Genomic DNA, 27,581 nt, shown 5'->3' with positions numbered 1-27,581 from the left:
AAGGCATTTATGATGTTAGAATTCATTTCTATTTAAAATAAATGCTGTTCTATTTTGCTTGCTCAAAATCCTTAATCAATTTCCACAAAAACATTGAGCTCTCAACATTGAGAATAAGAAATATTTGAGTACCAAATCAGAAGATTTTATTTGAAAATATATTTTTTTTAAAACATAGAAAACAGTTATTTGTAAATATATTTCACAATATTACTGTTTAGTTTTATTAAAAAATAAAAGCAGCCTTGGTTAGCATAAGAGACTTAAAAAAATTAACAGTTTTTAATGACAGCAGTTGGATATTAACGCTTTATAAGGCTAATTTGGAAAATCAATTACATTTATTTTATGATTTACTGACTGGTCAAAACATGTTAGTATGCACTAAACAACACAAATAAAAAGAGTAATATTGAGAATTCAAAGCATTTTTCATTTGGAATATTTTTAAAAATGTAATCTATTCCTGTGATGCAAAGCTGAATTTTCAGTATCGTTTTTAGCAGTCACATGATCCTTCAGAAATCATTCTAATATGCCGATTTGCTGCCCAAGAAACATCTTATTATAATAAATGTTGTGCCGCGTAATATTTTTCTGTTAACTGATACATTTTGATCAGTTTAATGCCTCCTTGCTTAATAAAAGTATTAATTTCTTTAAAAAAAATTAAAAAAAACAATTTAACTGACCCCCAAGCTTATAACATGTATGTAGGTTTAACCCAAATAGAGATTTAATTATTTTAAACAAGTAGTTCTTTATAGGTTCTAGATTTTCTTTTTTTTTTCTTTTTTAAATAAATAAACGGAAAATCTGGTGCTGCTTATTGTATTTTAACCTTTCTGACAATACATGCCATTTTATCTAGGTAATGAATCACTGTCCAAATCATCTCGTCTGGTTGTCTTAGGGGCTTGAATGCATTTAGATAAGTAATCGGTTTGTAGGGTGTGACTACCTTCAGAGTTTCTACACAACTTAAATAATTGGTCCCACCCATCTTAAAGTAATTTATTGTTTTCTCCAGTTAACCAGCTGGTTTGGATTGAGTCTTATCTCCATGGAGACTAATAACACAGAAATGTTTATTCCTAAACATAATAATTACTCTTATCTATGTGGCAGCTCTAATACTGAAGCTTGTTTTATGCTAAGCCCTTTATGTTTATAAGGCTCAAAAAAAAAAAAACTGAATTTGTCATCAACCTCCAGGAAATGAAGGTGCATTTGTGTTGACCTTAACTGTACTTTGAAACCTCCTGGCTGCTCCTGTTTTCATAATCAATGCCTGCAACATCATCGTCACTTTAGAAAACAACTGCTTATGTGACGATTACTTTGCAGGCTAGTATCTGTTCACTGAGACTGAGTAAATGAATCTATCCTCTAGAATCTCACAGTTTTATTACTTAACAGCCACTCTGACTCAAATAATAAAACTGTCCTCTGGTACCATCTTCCTATTGCGTGAAAAGTCCAAAAGGCACATGTGGAGTGTGGTTAATGTATAGGTGATTTGTTTGATAAGATGCACATCATTTCACATGCAAATGTCTCAAAACCATAAGAATCTCGGTTTTGAAGTCCTAACTAGTGATTCACTGCTTGCTTTGTTCACAGTTCAGCACATTGGAAACTTAAAGAGTGAAACTTTCAGACTGGTGATGACGTCCCTTCACAGCCCTCACCGCTTAATGGCGAAAATCAGCACCCGATGGAGCAAAGTCTAGGGGCCATAAAGAGATGAAAACTAGGGGCACTTCCTTGTTGCGGTCACGCAAGCGGATGAAAAAGTTATTATTAGACGTGTATGATTTTTAATTCCTTCTTGGAACTTGTCAGCAAGGGTGTGTTGTTCCCAGTTACGAAAAAGATTGCCTTTCGTACAAGTCGTAGTTTTTAGCCGTATACACTTCGATGAGGGTTACATCGGTTAATATATTTATTTAAGAGCCCTTTTTCAGCTTTTAATTTTAACTAGATGTCTTTGAAACAAAGAGGATTGTTCAAATGGTGATGTTAAAAAAGGTAATTCATTTTATAAATCTTAAATGAATTCATTTGTTTCATTTGTCACAATAATGTTTTATTTTATTTTACAGAAGTAATACATATGTTTTTCTTGTGAACAATTTGTTGAATGACATTTTCAAGGCTTTAGATTGGTTATGGGTAGTGTTTGGTTTTAAAATGTGAATCTGAATCTAGGGGGACTACTTCTGGATTGACTCCAGTATTGGAGTCCCTATTGGAGGATATGTAAAGATCTCAGACAGTGGACAGTATTTCCTGATCGATGATGAAGGAAAGGTAAAAATGATGATAGAAGGAGAGCCCGGGCTGGTTGTTACAGTGTCTTTTTAGTGTGAATGAAATGCTGGTTTCAAAAACTCAGTTCAAGACCCTCTTAAATTGAGTAATTAATTCGGTATTTTTTTGTGAATTCTGTCCTCCAAACTAAAATTCCACTATAATAAAAAAAAAAATTCTTATCTTTGTGTTCAAGACATGGGTGTTTCTCATAAATGCATTGTGGATCAAATTGTCACTTATGTTTAAATATTATAGCTTACATTTTTCAACTATAGTCAGTGAAGATTATTAAATCTCAGCTGTAAAAGATTTTTTTGCACTATTATTAGAATTGAGAGAATCTTAAGAAGTGGAGATACTTGTGCTTTTGATTGCACTTTGCATATTCAGTAACGCTTGTTATTGTATGTAGTCCGCTGGAAATGTGACTTTTTTACATTTTTTCTAATTGTGAAGCAAAAAGGTGCTAAATAAATAACAATAAATAGTAATCATTATTTAATATTGTTTAACTGAACTAAAAACCTATTTCTATTGTGACAACAGCCTCATAATATGCCAATATACACCACCCTTGTGTTGTTTATAGTTTTTTTCCTGGAATATATTTATTTATTTATTCATTTTTTGGTCAAGACTGAAAAATAAATGTATATACAGAAAAATAATTAAATAAATATATCCTGAAAATACTGTAAAAAAAAGATTTTTCAAGATTTGTTATCACAAAATTTTTTCTTTTGTCAAATCAACTTAAATAATTTATTTAGTTGCGATAACTTATTATTTTGAGTTTCTGATGATTAAATCAATCTCCTTCATTGTATTAACTCACTTTTTCCAGTTCAATCAACTTAAAATTTTAAGGCAACCAGGTTACTTACAATATTTTTTTACAGTGTGGAGTTAAAATATGACAACTTGCCCTGCTCGCTCCTGTATGCTAATGAGATATCATATCACAACACATTCTTTATTGTTGTAATTAATCTACACATGTCTAATCAGATGAATCTCATATATTGTGATGGTTTTCTCAGGAGCGCCTTATCCCGGAGGGGGAGAGGGCCAGTCTTAAGCCTATGCACCCCACCTCAGTGGAGGGTGTGGATAACATGGTCAAACTGGGGGACCTCAGTGAAGCTGGTTTACTCAGAAATCTGCTGGTGCGCCACAGACAGGGTTTTATATATGTGAGTAGATTCATGTTACTTAATGCCATAACAAAAATTAACTGATTAGCCTTTGTAATCATCAAATGAAATATAGTGCATTTCCAAATTTCCAAAACTAAATTAAATGCTGTGTTAACCTTCTAATTGGTTTAGAGTAATTTTCCCTGCTTTATGCATTGAAAAAATCTCTACTTGAGCTATGTAATGTGTGCACCGTGTATAAATATATATATAGTTGTTAGTATGTTAGCAATTTGGTGGTAAATTAACATTATTTCAGTTAATTAAATATACATTTTTACTCTAAATTTAAGTTGCTTTCTTATTTTTTTTTTACGTTCTGGTCTGGTAACCACAGCTACCAGTTTTTACTGTAAATTTTTGAACAGTTCATTACAAGTTCAATTATGTGCATAACAATTTGAGTAAAAAAGAATGTCACAGAGTCGTAGTATTTTGGTTTGTCTGTCTTTTGCTGTAATTACAGCAGCACTTGAGCAGAACAAGTCATGTGATCAATGTCACAATTTGTATTTGAATTTTGATTAGTGTTAGAAATAGATTAGAATCTGAAATGCATATTACTAATTTTTACGTTATGAGGTTTCATTGTAAATCTTAAAACTTTTTGTTTATTTTCTAAATTAAATTAGAAACAAACTCAGTTACTAACGTAACCTTGGTTCTATCTAGAAGAGGGAACAAGTACTGCGTAATATCTTACCCTAGGGGAAAACCTCTTATCCATGAGATATTGAAGCCAAAATTATCCTTAATTTTGAATCAATGTAAAATGTGTTGCGGCAGCATGCAGATATAGGCAAGACGGCTTGCGTGCCTATTGCCTGTCCTGCGGCAACTGCAGCAGCCTATCGAGAGAGGCCCTTGGTGACGTCAGATCCAATGGGGGTGCTTCGCGCCCACTACGTCACCTCCCACCAAAGCGTGCGTGGCCTGGGCCTATAAATATAGCTCGATGGGCTGATATAATCTGTTTTTTCATCGCCGAAGCGAACCAGAGCGTGTAGCAGCCACGGCAAAGATACGCAGTACTCGTTCCCTCTTCTAGAGAAAACCGAGATTACGTCAGTAACCGAGTACGTTCTCTTACAAGAGGTTCTCTCGTACTGCGTAATATCTTACACTAGGGGAACACAGTGTAAAACGCTGAGCATGCTGGGATCCAACACCAAAGTACCAAATGTATAGTGCATAATCACCAGGGACTCACAGAGTCTGAGAAGAGAGGCTAAAAGCATCATTCCCAATAAGTTAGCGTCCTAAGGAAGATAATCACATTAACAGTGTTCCACACAGTCAGGGTTAAAATGTTCGGCCTGAACTGTGTAACAGTATCCACAAGTTTCCGAGGGGCGCTCCTGTAAAAAATAAAGTGGGTGAAACTTCCGGTGACGCGGCGGAAGTAGCATTCCAATGGTATTTTGTGTGTTAGTTAGCAAAGAGGCTAGCTGTTTTTCGGAGAATTATTTTACTATTTAAAGACGCAAATCTTTATGAGAGATGTCGTTACGGAGCTCAGGGACAACATGAGCTGTTCGCGGTTGTATGCATAACCGGACTAAACTAGTTCAGTGGCTTAAACGTGATTGTTTTGAACATAAGCTGAAAACGAAATCAGAGTGATCCTGCCAACGACTGTAGTTTCCATCACCTCCCAAAAGACGACGAATCTTCCTGTGTACATTTGTTTAAATTCTTAATATTCTATAAACTCTATCAGCATGTGATTGGCTGTTCTCTACTGATGTTACACCTAAACTCAGGATCAAAGCCTGTGTTGACAGAATACCAAATGTGCCAGTTAATGTATTCAAGCAGCACATTCATTTATAATTTTGAATAAACTCCAAAGCACAATGACTAAGTGTGTATTTTTATTTTAATTGTTTGTCAGCTCACACAACTGTCTGTCACCATGCCTTGATGAGTATTGATTATTAATAATGTTATTATAATACTCCCAATCAACTACTGCGGAGGGTAAAGGTACTGTTATTTCACCCTTCTGAATTTCGTTGAGGTTGTGTTCCCACATCGTTAGCTAGTTTGGATCGCTATAACTTGAATGACTGTCAACTGTTGATTGAACGAGTGTCAAGCATGTCAAATCGCGCTTTGTTTACTTCCTACCGGAAGTCGCGCCCACATTTGACGCAAGGCCTCATGGGGCGTAGGAAACTTGTGGATATGGGGCTTACCTTTTCCCATGGAGTAATTTTATCGATCAGCGAGCGGTGCTCAAGCGGATGTAGTATTCTGAGCCGAAGCAACAGGTTAGACGATTCTGATTTTAGACTTAGAGTAGTTTAGCTTGTAAGTCGGGAACCTCTTGGTTATAGACCATTTCACAAGATGTAAACAACACTGGTCCAGAAACACTTCCTGTTTCAGTGTGTAAATGTTTTCTTTATTTCACATGTAAAGAAAACATCTTAAAGATGTTTGTTTAAGTTTTTGATTCAGTTTTAAATGTTCTGTTGGTTGTATTTTATCCCAGATTTTATGTAGTGTTAAAAAACTCAAACAGGAAGTGCTTCTGGACCAGTGTTGTTTACATCTTGTGAAATGGTCTATAAAACCTTATAAATGTAGATGGGGAGGCCCAGCCTGCCACCATACAGATTTCCTGCTAGGTAATCCTGCTAGACCAAGCTCACGACGAGGCCATGCCTCTTGTGGAGTGCGCTCTAACACCTAAAGGACACTTCAAGCCTTTAGACGTGTATGCCACCACTATGGCATCAACTATCCAACTGGATAGGCTCTGTTTCGATGCGTCCACAGAACAAAATGAAGGGCACAGAATGAAACGAAGAGCGCAGAACGAAACCTGAGCCCTGAACGGTGTGATGAGGGATTTAGGCATGTATCTGTGTCTGGGTTTGAGTATGACTTTTGAGTCATTTGGCCCAAATTCCATACACTTTGTGCTTACTTGTAAATCCCCTATGCGCTTCATTGAAGCAAGAGCCTGTCTTGAATGACAGATATTTCATGTCCGACAAGTGGACTGGCTCGAAAGGGGCACCTTTCATGGCTTCCAAAACCGTGGAAGGGTCCCACGTGGGGACTGAGGGAGGTCTGGGAGGATTCAGCATTTTAGCTCCTTTAAGGGAGTGGGTGACTAGATTGTTCTTCCATACTGACTGGCCAGTCACGGGTTTTAGGTTTTTAGATCCCGCGGTCTATATAAGCTGTGTGAAATCTATATTTTTTTCTGTGTGTGCCGTTTAGACTTATATTGGCTCTGTGCTAGTGGCAATGAATCCCTATCAGATGCTGCCCATCTACACAGCGGATCAGGTGCACCAGTATCACAGGCGCAAGATGGGCGAGCTCCCGCCACACATCTTTGCCATCGCTGACAGTTGTTACTTCAACATGTGCCGCAATAAGCGCAACCAGTGCTGCATTATCAGGTACATATTTGTTCTTTTCTTCTGAACATCGACAATCAAAACTAATGTTTTTATTATGAAAGTAGTCATTTTATATGGTTAAGAATGTAGAAGTTTAAAATGGCTATAAGCTGCTTTTGTAAGAGAATGCTGTTACATTTAGTCACACATCGTAAAATGTGAGTGTTGTGGTCAATGTACAAAATAGAGTTCTGCTTGGGATAATGCAGTAGAAACAGTGAATATTATATTATATTTGCAAAAGCAAAAAAAGTCAATGTAAACAGCCACCATCAAACCCAATAATGTAGAGTGGCTTTAGGTATTTTATTTTATTCTATTCGATGCATTAATGCTAGAAACCGTGAATGTAAACAGCTAACAAACCCGATGCTGTACAATGGCTTTGTTAATTATTCTATTCTATTCTATGCACTAATGCCAGAAATGGTGAATGTAACAGCCATCCAACTCAGTGGTGTATAATGTCTATTCTATTCTATTCTTTTATATTCTATTCTATTGTATTCAGTTCTGTTCTATTCTATGCACTAATGCCAGAAACAGTGAATGTAAACAGCTATTTAACTCCATGATGTAGAATGGCTTTGTTATTCTATTCTATTCTATTCTATTCTATTCTATTCTATGCACTAATGCCAGAAACTGTGAATGTAAACAGCTATTTAACTCAATGATGTAGAATGGCTTTGTTATTCTATTCTATTCTATTCTATTCTATTCTATTCTATTCTATTCTATTCTATGTACTAATGCCAGAAACAACGAATTTAAGCTATCAAATTCAGTGGGATAGAAAGGTTTTTGCAATGTGTTTGTTTATTATTAGCTTTAATGTTTTTTCTTACAATCATATAAAAACCTATAATAAATATAAATGTGAAAGTAGCAGAGTTTAATAAGCAGCTCTGTCTCAATGGATTTTAACACATTTATATTTATTAGTTTTAGCAGATACTGTTGTCAATAGGGCCTAAAAAATCCTAGCAAGCAATGAATGGATAATCAATTCTTCTGGTTTGTTTGTGTCAGTGGAGAATCTGGTGCAGGAAAGACAGAAAGCACTAAACTGATTCTTCAGTTTCTGGCTGCTGTGAGCGGGCAGCACTCCTGGATAGAGCAGCAGATCATACAGGCCAACCCTGTCCTGGAGGGTAATCACTGAACATGCTTGTTTTTATTTCAATCCTGTCCATAGAATGCCATCTCACTTATTCATATCTTACAGCCTTTGGGAATGCCAAAACCATTCGCAATGATAACTCCAGCAGATTTGGGAAATATGTGGAGATCTTCTTTAATAAACAGGGTGTTATAGAGGGAGCTCACATGGAGCAGTACCTGTTGGAGAAGTCTCGTGTCTGTCATCAGGTGAGGCCAAGTTGCACCCTACGTGAGAAAAGAAAAAGCAATATTTATTAAATATTGTAATCTTGCATTTTAACGATGTACTCAATTACATTTTTAAGGCACCACAGGAAAGGAACTACCACATTTTCTATTGTATGTTATCTGGGATGCAAAGTGAGCAGAAGGAGACTCTCTCCCTTGGTAATTCATCACAGTTCAAGTACCTGACTGAGGTGAGCACTTCAATTCATGTTTAGTAGAGAAGATAACTGTAACACTTTCCTCATGTTCTCAGTAAATATTTAACCCTAAGTTTTGGATTTTTGCAGTGAATATGAATGTAAAATTTAATTGAGTCAGATACAATTAAATAATAACTATCACATCATTCATTAATGGTGTTTCATCCATTGAGTGTTACATTCTCTCCTGCTATCTAATTCAGATTCCTATATCAGGTTTTGAGATAAATAAGCATTGACTGTGGTATGTTTACATAAAGTACAATATCTGACTCTTCTGATGGTTGTTTAGGGTGATTGTTTGACATGTGATGGTCGTGACGATGCTGATGAGTTTGGACGGATTCGTGCTGCTCTAAAGATCCTCACTTTCACAGACAAGGACTGCTGGGAAATCTTCAAATTACTCGCTGCCATTCTCCATATGGGCAATATCAACTTCAATAGTTAGCGTCTATAACCTTTCTCTTACATTAATAATATGTAAACTATCTTTACATTAACAAAAGTTATTGTAGCTTAATATACTATAAAAGAAGTTTATCTTTTTTTTAGGCACAATAATGAATAACATGGACAGCTGTAACGTTCTGTCATCGAAAAATTTTTCGGTTACTGCCAAGTTGTTGGAGGTACAAATGCTTTTTCAGAGCTAATGCTGATTTAGCACTTTAGCTTCAAATCATTTTCAAGCTTACTTATGCGATCAAACATTTGGCTGCTGAATGTTTTTGCTGACATCCCTTCTGTCAATTTGCAGGTAGAAGATGAAATTCTTGAAAAGAGTCTCACATATCGCTCCTTCATGACAAACAGAGAGATAGTCACTAAAGCCCTCAGCTCAGAGCAGGCCACAGACACCAGAGATGCTTTTGCCAAGGTACACACATGCTTTTATCCAAAAGCCCGTTTGGGGGATATAACATAGATACAGGATTAGGTACAACATACTGTTCAAACAGAAAAATACTGTTTTTTAAAAAAAAGTATTTTTATGACCACGCCATAGTGGTCTGTTTTACTCACCAAGGCTATATTTATTTGATTATAGTAAAACGGAAATATTGTGAATATATATATATTTTTAAATGTATTCCTTTGATGGCGAAGCTGAATTTTCAGCCATTACTCTAGCCTTTGGTGCTCAATAAATATTTCTTATTATTGTCAATGCTAAATATAATATTTTAGTAACGTTTTTGTGTGATTTGTTTCGGGATTATTTGATGAATAGAAAGCTCAAAAGGGCAGAAATTTGAAATAAATTTGTTTTGTAGCAATGTAAATGTAACTTACTATTATTAACTAAATAATTGAAAGTGTCTCTGTGAAGAAAATTAATACTTTGCAAAAAAAAAGTCAATGTAAAGTCAATGTTCAGGCTTCCTTAATGTTCATTGTTGTTGCACATGTCAGTTAATGTTTGTCATATACTACCTGACAGGCACTGTACGGACGGCTGTTTGTTTGGATGTTCACAAAAATAAACAGTGCCATTCACAAACCACAGACTGATGAGACCTCTTACACGCGCAACTACATTGGCCTGCTTGATATTTTTGGCTTTGAGAATTTTCCTCAGAACAGGTAAGTGTCTATTGACTAAACTAGTTATTATAATAATATATAAAAAATGTATGTATGGATGGTTGGTTGGTTGGTTGGATGGATGGATGGATGGGTGGGTGGGTGGATGGGTGGATGGATGGATGGTTGGTTAGATGGGTGGATGGATGGATGGTTAGATGGATGGATGGTTGGTTAGATGGATGGATGGATGGTTGGTTAGATGGGTAGATGGATGGATGGGTGGATGGATGGATGGTTGGTTGGTTGGTTGGTTGGTTGGTTGGTTGGTTGGTTGGTTGGTTGGTTGGTTGGTTGGTTGGATGGATGGTTGGTTGGATGGATGGATGGGTGGATGGTTGGTTGGTTGGTTGGTTGGTTAGATGGATGGATGGTTGGTTAGATGGATGGATGGATGGTTGGTTAGATGGGTGGATGGATGGAGTTTTTATATTTAATCATTACATGTACATTAGTTTTTACCTATAGTTGTAAAATGTAGACACTACTCATACTTTAAATATACTTTCTCTGTGCTTTTGCCTGCTGTTTAGTTTTGAGCAGCTGTGCATTAATTTTGCCAACGAGCACCTGCAGCAGTTCTTTGTGAGTCACATCTTTAAGCTGGAGCAGGATGAATATAGTAAAGAAGGCATCGTATGGAAGCGCATTGCTTTCAGTGACAACCAGAAAACCCTGGACCTGCTGGCCATTAAACCTCTCAACATACTGGCTCTGGTCGATGAGGAGAGCCACTTCCCTAAGGTCAGCTTCGTAAGCTTGGTCTGGTTTATATGCTTATAGACATGCCTGTGCTCACTCCATGTTGTCCTGTTTTCAATGCAGGGAACAGATGCCACAATGTTAAACAAAATGAACCAAGAACACAATGGGAACAAACTGTATATCTCATCCAAAAGCAAACATGGCATGCATTTTGGGATTCAGCACTTTGCTGGGCTGGTTCATTATGACTGTGAAGGTACAATTTGTTACTTGAAAACATTTCCCAGTAGTTACTTTAAAAGCAAATAGTTTCTGGTCTGAAAGATCTGTATTTTTGTCAGGTTTTTTGGAGAAGAACAGAGATGCCCTGAGCATGGACATCATGGACCTGGTTCGGAAATCATCCAACAAGTTGCTCAAGCAGATCTTTGAGAAGGAGATGAACACAAACTCAGTCAAAAACAATAACAAACTCAACAAAATCATCATGACGCCGAAAAACTCATTACGTGTATGGGACAGTTATGCAGCAGATTGACAGTGTTGACTTGACATTGACAACAGCTTTTTAATAAATCATATCTTTTGTGTCACACAGCAAGTAAATGATTCGAGGCGGCACATATCTACTCTGAGTGGCCAGTTCCGCCAGTCTCTGGACGCTCTGATGAAGGCCCTGTCTCTCTGTCAGCCCTTCTTCATACGTTGCTTCAAACCAAATGACATAAAGAAGCCCATGGTATCAATTCACATCCCATAAGTTACATGTTTTGTATTGTGTAGTCATCAGAACCCTTTTCAAATCGTGTTTTTCTTTTGTCAGTTTTTTGACAGAGAGCTCTGCATGCAGCAACTTCGCTACTCTGGAATGCTGGAGACCATTAGAATACGCAAGTTGGGATATCCCATCCGGCACACCTTTAAAGACTTCCTGCAGCGCTATCGTGTGCTCCTGAAGTCTGTAGATTGTGACCCCAACACTGTACGAGACAATATGATTATCTACAGATGTGATCCTCTAAATACGTGAATTATTTAATATAAAGTGATAGTCGAAAGTTGATGAAATTTGTATCTAAGTAGGAGTAATGTGTTGTGGGTCATGTGGGCCTGCTATTGGAGATGCTCAAAACTGAGCAATGTTTACTTTTTTGGGGAATCAATATAGGAATGGTTTACTTATTTTTGTCTACACATATTAAACTGACAGGATAAACTAAAATAATAACACACTTCAGCTTTAAACAGGATGAATGTTCCAGGTTGGCATAATTTGATAAATAAAATGTCTATTTTTTTTTTTTCCCAGGAGCCTCCTTCCGACTGCTGTGCAGCCATCTGCAGGGCTATGATCAAAGACGAAGAGGACTGGAAGATTGGCAAAAACAAAATCTTTCTCAGGGTACCTCAGGCATAATATTTCTCTAGTGTGTTATAAGAAGTTTACATCAATATGTATACTTCCTTGTAATATTAAATCAGCTTTCTAAGGCATTGTTGCCATTTTTAGTATTTAAACATAAACCACTGTTCAAAAATTTGGGATTTCAAGTAAATGCTGTTCTTTCAATTCATCAAAGAAATGTATAGTGGGTTTCCACAAAAATATTAAGCAATGCAAATGTTTTCAGCCTTGATAATAGTAATAATGCATAAAATCACCTGAAGAACCCCAAACACTTGAACAGTTGTCTAACTATAAATGTTCACATAAGAATAGTCTTACGTTTCTTTTCTTCCTGCTGCAGGATCATCATGATTCCTTCTTAGAAATGGAGAGAGAGCAAGAACTTTATAGGAAGGCACTTATCATCCAAAGAGTGATGATTGCCTTTAAGGACAGGTCTGTCCCCCACTGTCGTATTGATTCTTATGCAGTTTTACAGCTTTATTAAACTAAATCGTTCTTCATCCACATACAGAGGAGCTTTTATAAAGAAGAGGAAGGCAGCTCTGGTTTTACAGAAAAACTGGCGTGGCCACAGAGACAGAGGAGACTTTTGCAAAGTAAGCTGAGCAGGAACATCTCATGTCTGTATGGAATACAGTTCAAATGAGTGTAGTAACATAACGAAACATGACTCATATTGTATCTGTTTTCCCTGTTAGCTCAAGCAGGGATTTGCTCGGCTGCAGGCCAAAGTGCGCAGTCGGCATCTCCATATGGAGTATAAGCGCAGACGGACTGCAGCCATTACTCTACAAACACAGACCCGTGGCTACCTCGCCAGGAAGGACCTGAAATGTAAAAAAAACGCAGTGATACTACTGCAGGCTCAGACCAGAGGACTGCTGGCCAGGAAAACCCTCAAAAAAATGAAATCAGATGTGAGTATAGTGGAATGGACCTTTTTTATAGTACTTTTGTAGTGTTTTGTCTTGTTTTGTTTTATATGCACTACCGGTCAAAAGTATAGAATAATTAAGATTTAATTAAAACAGTATTGGTGAAATATTATTACAATTTAAAAGAACTGTTTTCTATTTGAATCTATTTTAAAATGTAATTTATATCTGTAATGGCAAAGCTGATTTTTTTTTTGTTATCAGGAAAACTCCAGAAGTGTCACGTGATCCTTCATGAATTTAATCAAAAGATTAGTGACAGTAAAGATATTTATAATGTTACATAAAATTTATTTCATACATTTATTTCATAATTCATTTATTTCATAAATGTATTTATTATTTTTGAACTTTCTATTCATCAAAGAATCCTGAACAAATGTACTGTATCACTGGTTCCACAAAAATATTAAGCAGCGAAAATTGTTTTCAACATTGATAATAATAAGAACCTTTATTAATAATTGAGCACCAATAATAATTTATAGTAACTTATAATAATTAGCGTATTAGATTGCATTCTGAAGGATCGCGTGACACTGAAGATTGGAGTAATGATATTGAAAATTTAGCTTTGTCATCACAGGAATAAATGTATTCACATAGACATATCAAGTTATTTTAAATTGTACTAATATTTCACAATAGTTCTGTTTTACTGTGTTCATTTTACGATGTTTCATCAAATAAATGCAGCCTTGGTGAGCATGAGAGACTTCTTTCAAAAACATTAAAAATTGTATTTGACTTTTGTCAATTGTATACAACTTCATTTTTTATGCTTTAATTCATACCCTTCTCCTGTCTAAGGCATTTTTGACTGCGCAAGAAAAAGAGGCTCAGGAACTGGCAGCACTGGAGCTTCAGCAACGCCTAGAGGAGCTGCTAAAAAAAAACGAGGAAGCTGCCAAATCCCAGAATAAGGATGATGAGGAAATGGTGGAGAATCTCTTTGGCTTCATGAGTACATTAGGAGGACAAGAGGGCCAAGCTCCCGAGGGTTTTGAGGTTAGACTCATCTTGATAGCAGAAAAAGGATACCTATTTGACAGGAACAAACACTTCCTGATCAAAATACAAAAAGCCTGTCACCTTTTATTGTCAATGCACAATCAATGAATGCTGTACTGTATACTGTAACGTGTGAGATTTAGGAATTCAAAATCAATTTATTTCTAGGTTAAAACTAACTTTGTCTATACGTTCCTAATGTTCTAGGATTTTGAGGCAGAGCCGGTGAAGTTAGAAGAGGTTGAACTAGTAGAGAGCCCTGTAATGGAGAGAAAGGCAATGTCAATACCAGACAGCAGTGAAGATGAAATAGAGGATAAAAAGGAGAAGGAGGAGGAGGAGGCGGTGGAGGAGGAGAATGAAGCTGAGGATGATGAGTTCGCTTTCTCTAAATTTACATCTTTACACTTCCAAGGATCTTCTACCCACTCGCATATTCAACAGAGACTGCGGAAACCCCTGCTCTACCATGAGGATGAAGGGGATACCCTGGCAAGTGTTGTTCTCATTAGCATCATGTCCCCATTTAAAGCGAGGCTTGATAGTCAACTGTGTCTTGTATTGGCTTGTCTAATTTGCTCTCTCCGCTTTTTTCCTATCTCCTCCAGGCCAGTTTGACAGTATGGTGGATAATACTAAGATTTATGGGAGATCTTCCAGAGCCAAAACAGGAACGCGTTTCTACAATTGCCGACCCCATTCAGAGGAACCTTGGTCAGAGACAAGCACGGCGACTCAGTAACCTTGTTGGATTAGATCAGGTAAACAACCGAGAGGCCATAATAAACCTTTCTTTTTTTATCTATACACCTGATGTACAGCCTATACCTCGACTGCCTAACCTGCTAGAAAGACCAGCCTGTCTATATTATAACATATATATGCTGGTTAGTGATGGTTTGGTATTAATATATATTATATTGCTATACGTATTTTAATGTAAACGCATATTTAAAATATAGACTAGCCGATCATATAATGTTTCAGATGTGTTACACAGCCAGTGGCGTTGAAGGTGGCAACCAATGGACCATAAATACAGGGAACAAAATACTGTTACAGATGTCATACAATAAAACGTAATAAGCCAACATACTGTTTGTAACTAGTGATTTTCTTATAGCATCCAACATGACATCATGACTTTTGCGTAAACATACACGCCACTTTCGAGTCAAGTGGCATGTTATCTCTATCCGCGTGTATGCGTGTAAGTCTACGCCATTAACGTCCGAGTGATTCGGCGTGTCTGTACACGCCGTCAAATGTCAGTGCGAAACGAAGCAAAATGTAGATCTACAGTACATCTGGGGAGTGATCTTTTTTTTTCCTAGGATGGTAAGGGAACAGTCATAAATGCCATTAACCCCAGTGACGGTTAGGTTTAGGGACGGGGTTGAGGCAAGTCATATATTTATATATACATACATATACATATAAGTCAACGGCGTTCATAAACACGCTGAAAAGCGATTATGCGTCTTGATAGCACACCAAAAATGGAAATAGGAATTGGCGTGTCATACACACGCTACTTCATGAGATCAGTCTGTAGCATCATATTACACAAAAAAACGTTTTTGTTGGTCTTGTAATTGCAGAAATTTTTGAGGAAAAAAATGAAGCAGCAGAAGGGAACAGGGAAACGAAAGCACTCAGCCATTCCTGAAGAAGAGGTGAAGTGTGGTTATATACACTTCTGAGTACAACACTGAACATTATCTACAGCTAAAACATAATAACTGCATTACAGAAGGTTCTTACTAACCATTCTGTTGTAATTTGCAGCCAGAAGAAGTACCGCAACCTAAAATGGAGGCAGTTCAAGAGGAAGAGGATGTACTGTTTGGAGAGAGAGCAACTTTTGATCGTCCAATGACATCCTTGGAAAAATTACACATTATTGTGGGATATGCCATTGTACGACAAGATATAAGGTTAATGTGATGGGCCCAAAGGTCATTTAGATTCTTCATAATGTGAGATATACTGCATTCCTCATACAAAGAGATAATGGTTACAATCTTTATGACTTTCTATATTTTTTTCCAGGGATGAAATCTACTGTCAGATCTGTAAGCAGTTAACAGACAATAAGAACCAAAAAAGTGTAAAAAGAGGCTGGATCCTTCTGTCCATCTGTCTGGGCATTTTTTCCCCTACAGACCGTCTCACTAAGGTATGAAATACTTTTTTTTTTTTTTTTTAAGTTATCCAGTCATTATTGCAAAATAAACCTGACAAGGTTATCAGGACACTGATATGAAGCAGAAGAGCAATGTTTTGTCCCGAAGGGATTTATTTTGCAATCATTTCTGCTGAATATTTTACTGCATTATATCATAGCACAACTATGTTGAAATAGGTTATCTGGGACCATGGTCAGTTACAGTTTAATCTTATTACAAATGCCACAACTAACTATTCAAGCAGTGTGATATATGCTATGGTATATTATGTGTTGTGTTGTCATATGCTGTTATGTTTTGTTGTTTAATGTTATATTTTATGTTGTTTATCATGTGTCGTGATATCATGCTGTTGTTTTGTTATGTGTTGGTTTGCTGTTATGTTGTTAAATGTCATTTTATATTCTGTTGTCATGCTTTTATTAGTTGTTTAATGTGATATGTTATGTTATTGTGTTATTATGCTGATACATGTTGTTGTTGACATGTTGTCATGCTGTGTTTGTTGATATAGTTTATGTTTTGTTGTTATGTGCTATTTTGTGTTGTAACTGAATGTTGTAATTTTATGTTATATGCAGTGTTGTGCAAGTTACTTCCAAACTGTAATACATTAGGTATTACTTGTTACTGTTATTTAAAAGTAATTCATTACCTTACAATTTTACTGTCTCAGAATTATAATGCGTTACATTACTCATGTATTACTTTTGAGTTACTTTCACCAAAATAACTAAGTAGAACTTAACTTTGGGGCTGTAACGATATGCAATATGAAACCGAAATCACGATTCGCCACACGACTCAGATCAACGAACCTACAGAATCGCAACACACCTCTTCCAACTCCAGCGTTATTCTCCTTACCGTCCAGATCCAATGCTGCCTTATCTTTAAATTAGGCTATTAGTATTATTTGAAGTTAACATTATAAAATACGTAGACCTACACCACAAAACTAGTTGACGATAAATTATTTAAAATTGGGGAAGTCCAGCATTATGAACATGACATTTGCAGTCAAAACTTGAAATAAAAATTCTCAGAAAATACATGTATTGAAACGTATATTTCCGGCTACTTCCTTAAAGGACTCCAGACATTAGACAAATATCAGTCTGTTTTATTTTTAATATAAGGGAAAAGACACACATTCATGCGTGACAAAAAAAAGGAGGCAAAATATATTTTTTGTAATTCTGTTAATTACATTGCGCAAATCGGATGAGGAAGGGTTGGCTCTCCAGTCCCCATAGAACTTAAAATATTCATTTTATTTTAGTTTTCGTGTTCGCATTTATGAGAAAAAAACAATGTCACAGACGCGACCGCTCTGAACTGGCACTAAAAGACTGCTTTAAAACTTTCACATATCTGTTGCCTTTAAGAAGTAAAAGCAGACAATACACTGTAATACAAGCCTCACTGAAAATATTACTGAAAATTGATTAGTAATGCCTTACACTACTGCGTTACAGCAAAAAGTAATATGTTACTGTAATGTATTACTTTTGTAATGCGTTACTCCCAACACTGGTTATATGTAATGCATTATGTTGTTATATTTGTTATGTTGCCATGCTGTTTTATGTTGATGTTACGTTTTATGTTATGTTATGCGTTTTCTATTCTTTTTTTTTGTGCTATTCAATGTTATGCTGTTATATTATGTAATGATAAATGTTATGTCCCACAACCTTTTGACCATAGTACCTGGAGAGCTTTATACGCCATGGGCCAAGTGAATACTCCTCCTCCTGTGCAGAGCGACTGCGAAGGACTTTAGCCAATGGAGAAAGAAGTGAGCCGCCATGCTGGGTTGAACTACAGGTGGGCAATCCCTCTGTCTGAAATGATGAAGAATACTCCCCTTAGCTTAAACATGACAAACCCTTCTTTCCTCTAACTGCTAGTCTGTGGAGACCAAGAACCCCATTGTAGTGGTTGTGGGTCTGATGGATGGCAGAAGCATCAGCCTCCATGTGGACTCAGCCACCACTTCTAAAGAGCTGTGCAATGCAGTTATCCAGAAAATAAACCTGCAGGACAGTTACGGCTTCTCCATATATGCTGCCATGAATGAGAAGGTTTGTGACATCTGAATGCCTTCAATTGTAATAAGCAATAGAAACAAAGAATTCACGTTTGCATTCCTCGCTGCAGATGTGGTCTCTAGGCAGTGGCGGTCAGCACATCTTGGATGCAGTGTCTATGTGTGAGCAGGAAGAAAAGAGGCAGGGGAGAGAGGAACAGCATGCTCCCTGGCGCCTCTATTTCCGCAAAGAGATCTTCACTCCGTGGCATGACTGTTCATCTGACCAAGTCAGCACAGATCACATCTATAGGCAGATCATCCATGGACTCAAACATGGAGAATATCTGTCAGAAAAGGTCAGTCCAGGCTCTGTGCTTGACCTGTTCATATCGCATATATGATTTTAATATGAATGAGATTTGTGACTTGTCTGTTGTTGAAATATAATCTTGATCTAGGAGGATGATTACGTGCAGCTCGCAGCAAAATATTACTATATAAAGCACGGCTCTGAAAGCAGTTTGGAAATTGCCCAGAAGGTTGTTCGTGAGTGCATGAACATGACTATAATTGAGAACAAGTCTTTGGTCAAACTAGTGCAGTTGGTCAATTCTGCGCACACAGAGGTACATTCATATGTTATTATAAATATCATTGTTCACAATTGTTTGATTTGGCTGCAACAGAATTTGCTAATTAGCTAGTGCTAATTTGGAGAGTAAAACAAGCGGTAATCCAGTGCATTTTTTCAGGGCCCTTACATAAACTCTACTACACCTATCCATGAAGTAAAAGCAGAGATTGTCCAGTATGCACAGCAGAAGTGGCCAATCTATTTCTCCAAGTTATTTGAGGCTAACGTGGTTTCAGGTAAAAAAAAAAAAAAGTTGTTGATAGTTATCATAAGAGTAGCTAATCTAAACTTTAGCTTTAGCTAAGCTAAAAAAATTACATTTTATTGTTTCTACTTATCTTCATGTCATTACAAACCTGTATGGCTTTATTTCTTCTGTGGAACACAAAAGGAGAGCTTTTGGAGAAAGTTCATGCTGCACTTTTCAATTCTATGAAAGTGGATGAGACTGAGCACTGTAAAAATAAAAATAGGCAAAATAAAAGTCTTCGGAACCGACTGAAATTTAAGTAGAGCAGCTTGAATCAGCTAGAATTAATTTTGCTTCCCACAGAAGTCATACAGGTTTCTAGAGATATGAGGGCGAGTAAAAGTTGATAGATTGTTTTATTGTTGGGTGAACTATCCCTTAAATGCATTGAATTTGGGAATTCGCTGTTGCATTTTATTCAGGTCCCCCACTGCCCCAAGACCAGTTTGTAGCTGCCGTGAACTGGAAAGGGGTCTTCTTTCAGGACGGGACAGAAGCCGCATTTCTGCAGCTCTCTTATCCCGAGGTGTCAAGAATCGAAATGATGAGGTAAAAAATAACTCTCGATGGAGAAGCACCTGAATTACACCTGAGCACTATGCTCCAAATATTATTTCTGCAGATACTCAGCCTAGTTTATGAGATGAACCGCTTTTAGTTCTTTCCCATTTCTGTTTCCTTTATTCCTTCCCTATTTAACCTTTCTCCTACAGCGATGAAAAGTCTGGTGGGATTGTATGTTTGACAACTCCAAAGGGGATGTATGAGCTGAAGGTTGTGAAGGGAGACGAATTTGTGGAGCTGGTCAACATGTTCATCTTAGGGCTTAAGGAGAGATCTCTGTATGCCGTGGCTATGCAGGACCTTAGCAGACAAGGTGATTCTTTTACATTACCTTGTAGTATTTTCATTTGAGGGTGATTCTTCAATTCTAGAAGCACTTTTGCCTTAAAATCCTTACAAATAATGTGTAAAGGTAATGACATAGAATGCTAATATAATTTTTCACTTTTTGGAGAAAATTTGAGATCACATGTAGAAATTCTGATAACATTGATAATAAACAACAACTAGTGAAGTACAAAAAAATGTGTTTAAAGCTTTATAATTTAGTTTTTAATTTAAGTATTTTTTTTTTAAGATTTTTGTCTTTAAAACCATCCAATGTGACAAAGTGTCTACTTGTTAATTTGGGGTGCTGGGGTCTTCTAACCATTAAAATTGTCAAAATTGCTTGGATATTTATCTTTCTGATTTTTTCTTCCCTGCAGAGGATCCCACATTCCTAAGCTTCAGAAGGGGTGATGTGCTGTATATCATAAAGGATGGAGAATATAATATTAAAGAAGGCTGGATCAAAGCGAGGAATGAGAGGACAAGTCAAATTGGAGCAGTTTCCTTAGATTCTATTATGATTCTACCGATGTTGACTAGGCCTACAGAAGAAACACTGGTAAACATGATTTCTCTCGTTTCTCATTGATTTGTTGAAAAGATAACTCCTGATCACTGGCCATCATTGTGTTCATTTTTTTAGCAGTGTTTTAAGGTTTTGGCAGTTTAAAATCTTGAAAGGCAGTTTCTTTAATTTTATCAGTTTAATTCCAATAGTTAAAGAGAGAGTATAAAATGATAAATAAAAATAAGACAGTTTTGGTCCTGCCTCCAACCATTAAAAATATTTCGAAATTATTTACAAAACCATCAGTGAGGTTCTTTTCTTAGAGGAAAAAAATATGCTATTTCAACATGACATCATGACTTTTGCGTAAACATATACGGCACTTTCGAGTCAGGTGGCGTGTCATCTCTACACATTTTGAGCTATCCGCGTGTATGCGTATATGTCTACGCCATTAACGTCCGCGTCATTCCACGTGTCTGTACACGCAGTCAAATCTCCAGCCATAAATGCCATTAACCCCAGTGACGGTTAAGTTTAGGGATGGGGTTGAGGTAAGTCATATCTTTTTTTTACCAAGGATGGTAAGGGAACAGTCATACATGCCATTAACCCCAGTGACGGTTAGGTTTAGGGACGGGGTTGAGGTAAGTCATATATTTATATAACGTTAAGTCAATTGCGTTCATAAAACACGCTGAAAGGCGATTATGCGTCTTGATAGCACGCCAAAAATGGAAATACGAATTGGCGTGTCATACACACGCCACTTCATGAGATCAGTCTGGCTATTTTGTAAGTCGAGAACAGAAATGTGAAGTCATTTCTATCCTCTAGAATTTGCTGAATTTGACCCCAGCACGGAGGAAGTCAGTGATGCCGGTAATGCCGATGTTGCCGCAGAAGGAGGAGCTCAGCACAGAGAGAGTCGCCCACATGACGCTCAAGGAGTTCTCTTTCGATTATTTCAGGTAACAGTTGTTGCAATCTCAATTGACATAAATGGTAACTGCTCCAAAAAAGCAGCAACTTGTAAGTTACCGGTTTTGAGAACATGTCAGAGCTCCTTAAGTGATAACGTCATCCTCACGTACCTCTTTTCAATGGCTCACAGGGAGTCAGGTAAGGAGGGTGGTCGTGGCAAGGGAGGAACCAAAGAGAAACTGTGGGCCAACAGCAAAGAGCCTCTCAAACAGCCTCTGCTCAAGAACCTGCAGGGCAACTCAGAGCTCTGCCACCTCGCTTGTGACTCCTTCACAGATATCCTTCCCACTTACATGTTATATAATTATCTACAATAACGGATTGATAAGTAATAACAAGTGATATGTGACATGCATGAATGATGCTCGCCGTTTTCTTTAACATGGTCTCTACCTATCCTTAAATATATGGGAGATTATCCAGTCAAGCATGTGCGGACACCCATAGATCTAACAAATCAGATCTTTGGGCCAGCAACGGAGCACGTCGAGCTAAGAGATGAGATCTACTGCCAAATAATGAGGCAGATGACTAATAACAAAAATGGGTTTGTCGACTGCTTTTAAGTACCTAGACATGATATGAATTGACTTTATTTGTTTTACCTGTGTGTCTTAATTGCTGTTGTTTTTCTCTCAGGTTGAGTATGGAGCGAGGTTGGCAGCTGTTGTGGTTGTGCTGTGGTCTCTTCCCTCCTAGTCAGTTGTTACTGAGGCATGCTCAACGTTTTCTGGAGTCCAGACCCAGAGAGCCACTGGCCTCCACCTGTTTGCAGAGGATGCAAGCTATGCTCAGGTTAAATTTTACTACTCAAACAGATTGTGTGATCATTGTAAACATGATGGGTGAATGTTGAACTGTAATGCATTTTTTATTGTCCCGTACAGTATCGAGGGAAGGAAGTTGCCTCCTCACCAGGTGGAAGTGGATGCCATTCAGAATAACAGCACTCAGATCTTCCATAAAGTTCATTTTCCCAACGATACATCCGAAGTGAGTAACATTTCAGTTTTAACTATTTTTACAAATTCTTTTGTAATTTTACAAATTTTGAATATTTTGAATATTTTACAAATTTTCATCTGCCTTAAAACTCTTTTTTTAAATATCAGATTTTTGAGGTGACCACCACCACGAGGATCAGAGATTTAATTCGCAAAATTTCCAAAGACCTCCGCCTCTCCTCATCCGATGGATACAATCTATTTGTGAAAACAGCCAATAAGGTATCAGATATTTCTTCTTTTTTTTCCTTCTTTTTTTCTGAAGGTGATGTTTTAGGTCCATGCTAATCTTTGTATGTTTTATATGATACTTTCAGGTAGTAAGTATGGATACTGAAGAGTACTTTTTTGACAACCTGAGGCAACTCACAGATGTCGCCAAAAAAGGAAAGAAGATCAAGGAGGGTGAGCTGCATATGCTAACATATTAAATACTGTAATTAATCCAATATATATTCAGGTGTGTGTTATAATCAGACTCTCTCTATGATAAACATTGATCCTGAATTCAGCTGCTCCAACTATTGTCCCTTACTTGGTGCTCTTCATGAGGAAGCTCTGGTTCAACGTGATCCCGGGGAAAGATCTAACTGCTGACCTAATGTTCCACTTTCCTCAGGTATGTAGTCAATCTGATCATACCATATCTGGTTAAGCCAGATACTGACTGCAGGACTCTATAACAGCATACATTTAACCTAACTTACAGTGTAGTAAATGTTTGTATAATGGAATAGAGTGCTGCAGAGATGAGGTCATTTTGTAGGCCAACCCAGAAGTTAACATCACTCTGGTTCCTTCGACAGAAAGCCAATAGGATTTTTCAGTTTCGAAAATAAGCTCTGTAACTAGCAAAAGTTTATGATTCTTACATGCTTTGTTCATCACAATTGAACAGCTTTTATGCTTTTTCAAGCTTAAAGAAGTAGTTAAGGGCTTTAAACGATTCCAGATGATGAATATGGGCCGCCTTATCAAGCGAAACGATCGCTCATTTAAAAAAAAATAATAATGTTTAAGTTTTATAAGCTCAAATGGTCACCTTGCTCTGTTCTGTGATGCGCGTTTGTGACTCTCCTGTTCGAACTCGTTCATCAAAATGAATGAATCTTTTCCTGAGTCAATTCGTTCATTGAATGAACCAAATGACACGAAAAAAGATTCATTCATTTTGATGAACGAGTTCGAACAGGAGAGTCACAAAGGCGCATCACAGAACAGAGCAAGGTGACCATTTGAGCTTATAAAACTTAAACTTTCTTATTTTTTATTTTTTTAAATGAGCGATCGTTTCGCTTGATAAGACCCTTATTCATCGTCTGGAATCGTTTAAAGCTCTTTGAATAGTTTGTAGTTTGCACTGAAACTGTCTTTTGGACCTTGAACCGTTTGGTTCCCCTTGAAGTCCATTACATGGAGAAAATCCTGGAATGTTTTCATCAAAAACCTTAATTTCTTTTTGACTGAAGAAACAATGACATGAACATCTGGGTTGACATGGATGTGAGTAAATTATCAGCAAAGTTTTTTTTAAAGTGTACTACACCTTTAACAGGATAGTTCACCCAAAATTGAAGATAGTGCCGTCATTATTTAACCCTCATGTTGTTCCAAACCTGTATGAGTTTCTTTCTTCTGCTGAACACAAACAAAGATATTTTAAAGAATGTTGGTTATCAAACAGTTGACGTCACCCATTGACTTCCATATTGGAAAAACAAAAAGGGTGTCCTCATCTGTCTGGTTACCAACATTCTTTAAAAAAAAAAAAACATAATAATGCACAGAAGTTCAGGAACTTAGGATTTCAGAACTCTATTATGCAGTGCAACTTTGCCCAACTGTCTTCTTTTTATTTTCCTAGGAACTGCCAAAGTATTTGCGGGGTTACCATAGTGTGTCTAAGGAGGAGATGATCAGTCTGGCAGGACTGCTGTTGCGTACTCAGATTGACACGAATAAGTCACAGTTTGTCATGATCCCTAAAATGCTGAAAGATCTAGTGCCAGCTGATCAGCAAAAGATCATGAATCCTGAGGACTGGAAAAAGGTGATCCTCACGCCTCTTATTTATTGAATACATTTCAAATATATGGCTCTATGCATTTTGACTTTGTTTCAAACCTTAGTGAAGTGTACATAAACACTCACTTTTATAGATTTCTGAAGGATCATATGACACTGAAGAGTGTGCTGAAAATTCAGCTTTGCCATCACAGGAATAAATTACATTTTAAGATATTAAAATAGAAAACTTTACAGTTCAAATTTTTCACTATTTGAGTTTTTACTGTATTTTTCAAATAAAATAAATCCAGTTAGTGATATTGCTTCAAAATGTATAAAGTCTTTATATTAATTAACAATATATTTTAGTACCGCCTGACTCTAACATCATGAGAAATGACAGAGTGGTTTTGGCCTTTGGTTTGCAGCACATGATCAGTTCATACAACAAGCAAGCAGGCATAACTGTAGAGGAAGCCAAACTCCAGTTCCTGAAGACCATCTCACAGTGGCCTACTTTTGGATGTGCTTTCTTCGAAGTAAAGGTAACCAGAGCAACACTAAAAATACACCTGATTGCAAAGAGTTAGGTTGTTTTCTTGATACTGACTGTACTTTTGCTCCCAGCAAACATCTGAGAAGAGTTACCCCGTTGTCATCATGATATCAATTAGCAAACAAGGAGTTAGCCTCATCAACCCTAAGACAAAGGTATCGATCTGTCTGTATATAATACAACTATAATGTGCTTAGAATTGTGTAGCATGTGATTTTGAAATGTGTTTTGGCTGGCTTGCCTGCAGGAAGTGCTTGTGATGCATCTATTCAGTAAGATCACTTCCTGGTCTAGCGGAAGCACCTATTTTCACATGACCATTGGCAATCTAGTGCAGGGCAACACTCTTCTCTGTGAGACCTCAATGGTAAATATAGCGCGCACACACACACACACACACACACAACTACAGCAAGTGTCACACTGCTTATATGTTAATATCCTCTCTGGCTGTTTGTTTCTTTCAGGGTTATAAAATAAGCGATCTCCTGTCCTCTTACAAGAACATGTATATGAAGGAGATAACCGTGGTGCGGCCCAGAAATCAATTGTTCTCTTGAATCTTGAATGTATGATCATTTTTGGTAGCATATTTCTTTTTCTTTTTTTATCTTTACCATAATAATTCTACTATAAATCTGTTTTGGTAATTTTGGTGTACTCTGTAAGTAAAATTAACATTTATAATTACTGTCGCAAATCCCTTTTTAATATGCAAGTCCCTATAGATCTGTCAGTGAATCAGCTCTTTAAATCATGTCTTTGCTTGTTGTGCATATATATGTTTTAAATAACAATTTTATAGGCTTGAATATTTATTATATTTAAATATTCCACCTTTTCATTGACTTTGCCTTGCAATGTTACACTAGGTGGCAGTATTTTTACAGTTTAATTCTAATCTAATACTGCTTTGTAGGAACAACTATATTTAACAATAAAATTAAAAATTTAAATTGGTTTTGAATTTAATTGTTAGTGAATGGTGACTTTGAACAATTTGTTATTAATAATATTAATCATTTTTACATATGTTCTCTGAGTAATGAGGGATTCCTTAGTATTTTGCAGTTTGTAGCATTTGCAGTTTGGTTACTCTTAGAAATAGCTAATAATTTACAATACAGTAACTGACTGACTCCCTTTGCACACTAGACACATTGGTCATATATATGAAGATATTTGACTTTTGATGGTTTAAAATATGAAATAAAGGGCATTTTACACTATACTGTTCAAATGTTTTGGGTTGACAAGATTTTTAAATGTCTGAAAAATCTCTTGTTTATTGTTGAAAGAAATGTGTTTAAATGTAATTTATTTATTCCTGTGATGTCAAAGCTGAATTTTCAGCATCATCACTCCAGTCTTCAGAATTACATGATCCTTTAATTACTGCTCAAGAAACATTTATTATTAGTAGTATTATCGATGTCTTTTGTAACGTTAAAAAAGGCTTATGTCACTTTTGATAACTTTAATGCATCTTTGTTGAATAAAAGCATTAATTCCATTTAAAAAGCTTTAAAAATTCTGCCTAACCCCAAACTTTTGAATGGTTGTTTACATTTCTATTCTCATTACACAACTGATTTAAAATGCCTACAGGAATGTTTCATTTTACTTAGGGATTTTTGTTATGCATGTTGATCAGACTGCTCACAATGAATGTATAACATTGAACTGCAAGATTTAGATTAACATACATTAGTTAATCTCACAGTACTGTTAAATTAGTTAAGACACGGAATATAACATTAAAGTTGCTTTTTTCTTTCCAAATCCACTGAAACATGCACTGGCTTTTGGGATTTTCACAGCCTCTCTTGCCATTCTTCCACTAAACCAAAAATATCATATTGTGCCTCTCTCAACCCCTGGCCTCTTGAGCAGCATTCAGACTTTCCATGAAACTAAAAGAAATCCTTGTGCTAAAACAGGAAAATCCTGCATGAATACTCCACAGCAATCATGGTAATCGAGAGCCTGTTTTGTTTTGGGTTTTTTTTGTTTTTTTGCCCTGACGCACACTTTGCCATGTGCTCACTATTAGCCTACCAAATAAAAACATAGTGAAAGCGATGTCAGAAACACAACACTTCACTGTGGGAGAGAAAAACCATTTCATTCACGTCATGTCTAAAAGTGAAATGTATTAAATTCTCTACAGCCATGAGCTTCATGTTCTTACTGACATTAGCCTTATGTTATTAGAAGAAGCCTGTTCTTGATATCACAACGTCATGGAGACTCACTAATCCAGGTTGACATCTGAAATCTGACGCCTGGAGCTTTTACCTTATGCTTCTTTGAGCAGTTGTATCAGTCGGTAGACCCTCCTAAGCATT

The 27,581-nt window shown here is 36.7% G+C and overlaps 1 protein-coding gene across 2 annotated transcripts; it reads left to right on the top strand.

The window, feature by feature from the left end:
• Positions 1-1,782: 1,782 nt before the first annotated feature.
• Positions 1,783-26,495, top strand: myo7bb (myosin VIIBb). 2 transcript variants are annotated; one of them, XM_039677778.2, is made up of 47 exons: positions 1,783-2,031; positions 2,212-2,313; positions 3,357-3,509; positions 6,747-6,931; positions 7,964-8,085; positions 8,160-8,302; positions 8,401-8,514; positions 8,816-8,969; positions 9,079-9,155; positions 9,284-9,403; positions 9,968-10,110; positions 10,644-10,854; positions 10,936-11,071; positions 11,157-11,326; positions 11,414-11,554; positions 11,639-11,797; positions 12,125-12,217; positions 12,564-12,658; positions 12,738-12,822; positions 12,925-13,143; positions 13,972-14,169; positions 14,380-14,664; positions 14,781-14,933; positions 15,774-15,848; positions 15,961-16,109; positions 16,225-16,351; positions 18,072-18,191; positions 18,275-18,448; positions 18,525-18,752; positions 18,855-19,022; positions 19,149-19,266; positions 19,703-19,829; positions 19,994-20,157; positions 20,552-20,733; positions 21,520-21,653; positions 21,797-21,942; positions 22,060-22,213; positions 22,306-22,461; positions 22,554-22,659; positions 22,779-22,892; positions 22,988-23,075; positions 23,183-23,289; positions 24,535-24,720; positions 25,106-25,222; positions 25,305-25,388; positions 25,481-25,600; positions 25,701-26,495. In XM_039677778.2, the coding sequence occupies exons 1-47, from the start codon at positions 2,014-2,016 to the stop codon at positions 25,791-25,793; spliced, it is 6,513 nt and encodes a 2,170-aa protein (XP_039533712.2). In that variant the 5' UTR covers positions 1,783-2,013; the 3' UTR covers positions 25,794-26,495. The 2 variants fall into 2 exon arrangements, with proteins under 2 accessions (XP_039533712.2, XP_088987463.1); XM_089131337.1 differs by lacking the exons at positions 1,783-2,031; positions 2,212-2,313; positions 3,357-3,509 and adding an exon at positions 5,636-5,785 and having other exon boundaries at positions 25,701-26,493.
• The last annotated feature ends 1,086 nt before the right edge of the window (positions 26,496-27,581 follow it).

This window comes from Pimephales promelas, chromosome 5 (genome assembly GCF_988280905.1).
Source record: "Pimephales promelas chromosome 5, fPimPro1.hap1.1, whole genome shotgun sequence".
Lineage (NCBI taxonomy): Eukaryota > Metazoa > Chordata > Actinopteri > Cypriniformes > Leuciscidae > Pimephales > Pimephales promelas.
This window is presented reverse-complemented; position numbering and strand designations above follow the sequence as displayed.

Bases quoted from the DNA above. Each gene is read 5' to 3' on its own strand.
- myo7bb (XM_039677778.2), top strand. The intron at 19,023-19,148 runs GTACATTCATAT...GCATTTTTTCAG, and splicing joins TCAATTCTGCGCACACAGAG to GGCCCTTACATAAACTCTAC. The intron at 24,721-25,105 runs GTGATCCTCACG...TTTGGTTTGCAG, and splicing joins ATCCTGAGGACTGGAAAAAG to CACATGATCAGTTCATACAA.